Source organism: Myotis daubentonii, chromosome 11, assembly GCF_963259705.1.
Source record: "Myotis daubentonii chromosome 11, mMyoDau2.1, whole genome shotgun sequence".
Classification (NCBI taxonomy): domain Eukaryota; kingdom Metazoa; phylum Chordata; class Mammalia; order Chiroptera; family Vespertilionidae; genus Myotis; species Myotis daubentonii.
The window spans coordinates 26,640,876-26,649,128 of record NC_081850.1 but is presented as its reverse complement, the minus strand read 5'-3'; the positions used below and the strand labels follow the sequence as shown (position 1 = coordinate 26,649,128).

Below are 8,253 nucleotides of genomic sequence, written 5' to 3'. Positions count from 1 at the left end.
GTCCAACAATGTTCCTATTAAATTAGCCACTGGGTTGTGTTGTGTTGTGCGAGTCTTTTGGAATGATAAATAAGAGGCTTCCTTTCCTTCTCTGGAAACACAATTCAACTGGGGAAGAAATTCCGTTTCTTAAAGTTCTCCAGAGTTTAATACCCATACTTAGATTCCTTAGTCTAAATAGAAACAAAGGCAAATCTAGTTTACATATAAGGCAGTTAGAAAAGAAAGCACATGTAAGGTAGTCTGGGTCTAAAAAATGTACCACAAGCACAAAAAACTATAACTACTTTCATAATTTTATTTTTCAACATATCAGCCTTGGAGAAACACCCTGAGTGTAGGTTGTTGCTGGCAGGTGCTCTTGATTAAGGAAATAAGAACTGATTAGAGATGGACAAGAAAGGTTGAATCAGGAACGAAGTGCTTTTAAGATCGACTCATCTATAAATATAAAAGGCTAAGTGTCCATCCTTCCCTCTGACCACCAGGGGCCAGATGCTAAACGCAGGAGCTGCCATGATGCCAACTGGCCATTTAAAAATAAACAGCACCGTGGACCTGGTACCAACAAACCAACACTCGGCTTCCCCCAAATGGGACACAGGCCCCGCCACTACCCCACAGTAACACCTCACCAAATCGCAGCCGAAGCTGCCAAGGCCCCATGGTGCAAAATGCGGCCCACAGCCCAGCCCAGCTCAGATGTGGTTGCTGTGGGCGCCAGGTAATGACGCCCGGCTTCCTCTCCCTAGTGACTAGCCTCCTTGCAGTTTCTTCATCCCAGGAACCTGACTTGCTTTATAGCCAGGTACAAACATTTTACAGTTTAACCAAATGTCTGTGAAGCGTTTTCACGTGCCTCCTCTCATTTGATCCTCACAGAAGACCTGGAGTAGGTAGATAGGAGATTTGGGAGAATCCTGATCATGAATTTGGTTGACACTTCTATTATAGGGAAAGGACGAATAGCGATATTAAAATATTTCTTCTAATTAATTTCCTTCCAATGTGCATAAATCCGTGCACCGGGACGCTCGTTAAAATATAAAATGGGCCCTAACCAGTTTGGATCAGTGGATAGAGCGTCAGCCTGTGGACTGAAGGGTCCCGGGTTTGATTCCAGTCAAGGGCATGTACCTTGGTTGTGGGCATAGCCCTAGTGGGGGGTGTGCAAGAGGCAGCTGATTGGTATTTCTCTCTCATCAATGTTTCTAACTCTCTATCCCTTTCCCTTCCTCTCTGTAAAAAATCAATTACAAAAAAAAATATATATCATGGTTGCTCTGGTGCCCTAGCTGGTTTGGCTCACTGGATAGAGCATCAGCCTGCAGACTGAAGGGTCCCAGGTTCGATTCTGTTCAAGGGCACGTGTAGGGAGTGGCTATAGGGTTAAGCCTCGAACTGACCTGTTGGCAAAGCCACAAACAAGTCCCAGCTTAGAGGGCACAGTCCTCTTAGCATAATTAGGCTTGACCTTATGGCTCCCTAGATCTTGCCTGGGTAGCTAATGGGCTGTGGGAGATGCAGCAAGTGCTGGCAAAACAAGTGAGACTCACAAGAACATTGTAACTATGGTGACCACTACCTTGTTTACCTCTGGCTATAAAATAAAGGCTCAGCTTGCTGTCTGGATCTCTCTCTGAGGCCTCAGCCAGGCACAGGAAGATCCACCTACCCAGCTTATTCTCTCTGTCTGTCTTTTCTACATACAAAATACCACGTGCAGGTGCGCATGTACAGTGCGATTGAAACTTCGTGGCCCATGCGCAGAGGTCGGTATTTTGTGGAAGAGCCACACTCAAGGGGCCAAAGAGCCGCATGTGGCTCACGAGCCGCAGTTTGCCGACCACTGCACTAAGCCATACCAGCTGGATTGATTCTAAAATGTTTTGAAAATTAGCATTTCAGCATTCAAAATGCCTCTTTTTTTAAATATATTTTTATTGATTTCAGGGAGGAAGGGAGAGGGAGAGAGAGAAACATCAATAATGAGAGAGAATTATTGATCAGCTGCCTCCAGCACACCCCCTACTGGGGATCGAGCCTGCAACCTGGGCATGTGCCCTTGACTGGAATTGAACCCAGAACCCTTGAGTCTTCAGGTTGATGCTCTAGCCACTAAGCAAAACCACCTAGGGCAAAATGTCTCTATTTTAAACAAAATGTCATAAAGCATTAAACTGAGAAAATGTAAAAGTCTTAACATTTGTTTTATATTGTACTGGCACAAAGTATTACTTTCAATATAGGTCATATTTTTAATTTCAGAGGAATTTTCTCTGCTGACTTTTATGACTTTTATTTCTTTTTATTTTTTTTTACTTTATTATTATTATTTTTAATATATTTTATTGATTTTTTACAGAGAGGAAGAGAGAGAGAGAGAGAGAGAGAGAGTTAGAAACATCGATGAGAGAGAAACATTGATCAGCTGCCTCCTGCACATCCCCCACTGGGGAAGTGCCCACAACCCAGGTACATGCCCTTGACCGGAATCGAACCCGGGACCTTTCAGTCCGCAGGCCGAAGCTCTATCCACTGAGGCAAACCGGTTTTGGCTCTGCTGACCTTTAAAAGGCAAAATTTTTTTTTTCTATTTTTGAGTTTTCACCAGTATCAAATACTAATTTTATTGTCTGTGACTCACAGCAAAGAAAGTGTTCCTTTTTTGTAGATTATATTGATGATAATTTGACAATAAACTTTTTAAATTGACCAAGTTCAAGGTAGATATTGTATTTGTAAGTTACTCTTCTCAGCCAACTCTATTATGAACTTTGTAAGGGTTTTATAATTTTTTAAAAACCTGTTCTTGACTGATATGCAAGCCTTCCATAATTACATGTCACCGTGCAATTCTTACGCAACAGGCCTGTGGTTTTCCAAATTTAGTACAAAGCAGGTAGTTTTATCAGTGAGTTGAGATTTAGTCTTGTTCTCCTTTGATTCCATAAATGGTTGTTCCAACTTCAAAAAGGGCTACCTAATTTACAACTATTCTCTATTTTTTTTAAGGGTGAGAAATAACACAAATATTTGACATGTTGACAAGAGAACTTCAGCAACTTTCTCCCTGCCATGAAATACGTCACTCAGAAGCCCCGTTTCCTATCCCTAGACTTTCTAGATGAGTCTAGAAACAAACTCTCAGAAATGTCTGCCCATGAAGTTACAAGTGTTGACAAAACCTGAGTGATAGCTCTGGGAATGGAGGGTCGGAAGGACTGATGCCACAAATCTTATTCGTCCCGGAAATAGGAGGGCCATATTTTCAAATATTCCAATGGAACCCTAGAATTAGACTTTACTGTGTTGAAAATGGTATCCTCCACTTGAAGACATTAGCATAAATTCCATGTTGAATCAAACCTATAATCCATAATAACTTCCTTGGTAGAAGTATCTCAGATCAACAGACTGGCATGCTCTTAACTAGTTGAAAATACAAATAATCAAAGACAACTTTTTGACTAGTTATGCTCAATATTTTCCCTCCATAATTAAAGTTAAAAGCACCTCAGCAACTTCCCCCTTTTAAAATCCATAGCTGTCTTCAATAATCACATGCATTATTCTGGCTATTTAATTCTTCACTTCTGCTTGTAGTGACATACTGTTGCATTAGGCAAGACCATTAATTTTGGTTGTACCGTCTCACTTGGTTACTTTTTATTCGTATAAAATTATCAGGAAAGGGTTTTAAAGTTATATTTTTGCCTGGGGAAGGTGGGGTGGGGTAGGACACTACCTTTAAAGTCATTATTCTGCCTCTAATATTCGCTAACTGTTGTAAAGGTTGTAGGTGCCAGGCAATTCCGCCGGGAAAACTGAAATCTAATACTCCTATTAGGAACTCCCAACTAAAACAGGGCGCTGAAACCGCTGCCGGCAGCAGGGGTGCGGAAACGTGCTGCTCTTCTTGCCTAGGATATACGGTACAGGGGTACAGGGGTTGGCCCTGGCTCGGTCCACCTGCCAGCGCCGTTTAAAGTTTCTGAGGCTCGCAAGAACACAATGACTTGGATCAAACGGCCTAAATGGCAAGAAGGGTATTTCTACTGCATCCAGGAAGCCCCTAAACTCCTGCGGACTACCTCCGTGCAGGCGTCCATGCACTCGCCCGCCCTCCTCTATCACTGACCAGAGATGATTTCGGAGGATCCCTTGAAAGCCTGGAGCTTTATGGCTGGAAAATGAAACGACGCTGGAGTGTGGCCACATCATTATTTTGTGTCGCGCGGGACCAGATGGGCAGTCAGTGAATGGCGCAGGGATGTGATGGACAGTTTTATAATGTGATTTCCCCCCAGAAAGCTAAAGCCGGCTTCCTTTCCTTCTATTTCCTCTCGGTCTGTAGTACTTGCGTTCTCCCCCGCTCTGCGATATCAATTAACTCAACTTCGCCGTGGAGTGGCCAAGAGGGAAGAGGGTGAATTGGTCTCTCTAATCTTGGTCAGAGTCGGAGGAGTGACGGCGACCGAGAGACTGCGGCGGGGACCCGGGGCGCCCCGTGCAGATTGCAGGGTGGAGACGCGCAGGCGGCTATGGAGCGGACGGTGCTCTGGACCCGCCGCGGATAGACGCCCTGGCGGCTGGAGGGGCCCTCTGACCTCGGGGCCGACTTAGCAGCCGCTGCCACCTCGCAGCCGCAGCATTTTCCTGCCATTATCACCGCTCCTGAGAAGTCATGGAAGACGCGACAGTGCCAGACCTCAGAGACATCGAGCTGAAGCTGGGGCGCAAAGTGCCGGAGAGCCTAGTGCGCTCCCTGCGCGGGGAGGAGCCGGTTCCCCTGGAAAGGATCAGGGACCCCTCTGGGGGGAGCAGCGGCGGCGGTGGCGGCTGTAGTAGCAGCAGCAGCTGCTGCAGCCTCCCTCCCTCCTTGTCGTCCTCCTCTTCGTCCTCCCCAGCCTCGGGCTCCCCAGGAAGACGGAGCCACTCCAGCACCCTGGAGAGGCTGGAAACCAAGCTGCACCTCCTCAGGCAAGAGATGGTGAGTGCGGTGCGCCAGCGGTGGGCATGGGGGCCTCGCCGGCAAAATGCAGAGATCGGAGATGGGAAGGTAGGGCCTGGGTGAGAGGGTGGCCAGGGCTGCAGGGGTGGGTTCCGGTGCGTGGGAAAAGAGGGGGAGAGGAGCGCACAGGGGGTGCAGGTCTGGAGGCAGCCGCTGCAAGGCTTGTTGGCTTGTTTACCCCGGACTTTGCTCGGTTCACGGTTCGCCAAGAGAGCAGAGCCTGCTCTGTTCTGTGCACTTTGATTGCGAGGACTTGGTGCTTCCTGGCTGCGTCCATTTAGCGGCCAGAGCACAGTCCTCCGGGCACCAATCCGCCCCCCCCCCCCCCCCCCCCCCCCGTTTGCGCGGTTACTATCGAAGCATCTGGGGCCTGCTGCGAGCCATTCACACTTTAGGTTCCAAAAGGTGGCTCAGGCCATTGCGCTTATTACCGAAACACTTCCGGGTTTGCCGAGAGGTGGCGCCGCGGGGTGCCTGCAGCCTGGCTGCCTGACTTGCTCGCTCACTCCTCTCCCACCTCCATGGCCTCCGCCCCTTGGTGCAGCTGCTGTTCCAAGGCCACTGTTGAGCTGATTCTCCACAGCTGGTTCGGAAAACAATGGCCCACTCGTCCAGTCCTTGATGTTCTCATGAATAGCTGGCTATGCTGTTTTGATCCAAGAGAGCAGGTGATCTCCAGGACCCGGGATTTGCTAATAACCACTTCCTACCCTTCCCCCTCAGTCCTCAATCTGCAATTGTTTTCTGTGCTCTTTGCAAATGTTAGCCCAAGAAAGGGAGGGTGGGAGGGGGACAGGGACAGGGAACACTCCTTATTCCGGATGGATTTAGATAAAGGCACTTGCCATAAGCTCTTGTGTAAGTCACTTCTCTGTGGCCTCGGTATAATGAAGTGGTTGGAGGAAATGATTCCTTCCCGAATATTTTGAGGAAAACGACAACAAATCAACAGTATTTTCTACCAGGTTGGGGAGGAGGACAGTTGCAACAGGGGCCTAATCGAAGGATGGTTGGAAGGATTTTCTACATAAATGATGCTGTCTGCCCGAGCTTCGCATTAAAAGGAAGTAACCAGAGGTGTTTCCCTCCTCTCTTTCTGCAGTTGGAACACTCTGGAGGGAATGGATTCCACAGCCTAAAGTAATCTTGGCAATCATATGAGCACAAAAAGCCAGTCTTCAAGATCTGTCCCATGTTCAGAATTTTCACCACATGAAGGTTCTAGTAAACACTAAAAACCTCTCTCAAGTTCTTTAAAGCCATTCTATATCTTGTATGTCTCAAGTATTCATTTTCTCCCTACATGGAATGCCCAGATGTTTAAAAATATATATAGTTATAGCCCTAGCCCCATGCCTCAGTTGGTTGGAGCATCCTCCCATACACCAAGAGGTTGTGGGTTCAATTCCCTGTCAGGGCACATACCTAGGTTGCTACTGGTTTCATCCCCAGTGGGGGCCCATTTGGAAGGCAACTGATCCATGTTTCTCTCATATCCAGGTTCCCCTCTCTCTTTCTCTGTCCTTCCCTCTCTCTTTAAAAATAAATAAAAACAGCCCTAGCTGGTTTGGCTCAGTGGATAGAGCATCGGCCTGTGGACTAAGGAGTCCCGGGTTCGATTCCGGTCAAGGGCACATGCCCGGGTTGCAGGCTCAATCCCCAGTAGGAGGTGTCCAGGGGGAAGCCAATCAATGATTCTCATCATTGATGTTTCTATCTCTCTCTCTCCCTCTTTCTTCTCTCTGAAATCAATAAAATATATATGTAAAAATAAATAAAAATATATCCTCAGGTGAGAAGTATATATATACACATGTGTGTGTGTGCATGCACGCACATGAATGGGTCGTTGTATGTGTATATATTCATACATCATGTGTAATGCAAATGATTTTATGCTATATTTATGTTTCACTGTCCAGATACACAGGTTATACATATTAGTTATTCAACAAGTATTTATTAAGCATTTATTATACCTGTTAATAACTGGCTGCTAAAAGTACAAAATGAAAAAGTCAAGGAGCCTCTCTATTAAGGCTCTCCAATTTCTTGTACTCATTTGCCATTTATTATTTTTAGTATATCAAGCCAAATGTGCTCTGTAACTCCGTAGGTTAAAAAAAAAGCATCTGGTTATTAACAACTAAAGACACTACTAAGGAGGAAAATTTCCTCCTATTCTTCTCGGTTCTTTGGCTGGTCTAACAAGTAAATTGACATAAGACAGATTAACAGGGGGAAAACAAATTTGATTTCTTATGTAAGGTAACCCCAATAAAATGTGAGACACAAGGTCAAGTTAGGCAGTTGAGGCTTATTTGCGTCTCTGAGAAAAGTAATGGGATAGGGCCCTAGGGCTTCAAAGGGGAGAAAGGTAATTCTCAGGCCCAGAAGAAGAGCAGATGTTGGGAAATTAGATGTTTGCCTGGCTAACAGACGGGTTGTTCAGATAAAAGTTATCTCTGGTAATAGCTCTCTTTCTGAACCAGGCCCCTATCTACATTCTTTTAGGTAGTTAAGGGAGAAGTAAAATTTTTTCCTCCAGCCTGCTGGGTCTTGATTGTCTTCAGCTCAAAATAATCCAAATTCCAAAGTGGTAGATATAGAGGTCATGTATTCTGTTCCTCTTCAACACTTTCCAGATATATCTGTTTTTCTTAATGAAAATGTTATAGAGTTAATAAAAATCTATTTCCCCAAACCAGATCTTGCTATGTGCAATGATTATGGTATCTTAATATATAAACTTTAAAAAGCAAATAGAAACAGTAACAGCAGAGGCACATTACTAAATTGACTATTCATTATACTTTCTATGTGTAGCATCTATGCACGTAGGAGAATTCATGCCAGAACAGATGTCTTGTGTTCCATTTTGTACTCTAATAAAGGTCTCCATTGAGCACATGATAACACTGGCTATGAGACGTGAGAGAGAAGGGACTGAAAACAAGTATATTCCCTGGCCAATGAGAGAGTTTCCCCCCATTTTGCATAACTCTCTGGGTGCTCAGCTTTAGCATAGTTGCAAAGCAACAGATTTGTTTTCATGTAGACTTGGCAGTTTTCTTATAAACACCGAACAGATGCAGTTCTTCCTATCTTCCCCTGGTGTCTCCACGTAGAGAAGCTGAGCTATGATCTCTTAATCACGATTTGTATGTCCTTGTCTGTCCTCTACCATGAGCAGAGTTAACCTTCTTGGTATTATGCATGACCCCGTATTTCATGCTCAT

General features: G+C 45.4%; 1 protein-coding gene across 2 annotated transcripts in view; it reads left to right on the top strand.

The window, feature by feature from the left end:
- Positions 1 to 3,936: 3,936 nt before the first annotated feature.
- LURAP1L (leucine rich adaptor protein 1 like) overlaps positions 3,937 to 8,253 on the top strand; it is a 50,164-nt gene continuing 45,847 nt past the window's right edge. Inside the window, exon 1 of one of the 2 annotated variants that reach the window (XM_059656664.1) lies at positions 3,937 to 5,062. In XM_059656664.1, coding sequence (XP_059512647.1) covers positions 4,688 to 5,062 — 375 coding nt within the window. In that variant the 5' untranslated portion in view covers positions 3,937 to 4,687. The remainder of the gene's footprint in view (positions 5,063 to 8,253) is intronic. The other variant, XM_059656666.1, reaches the window with a different exon arrangement.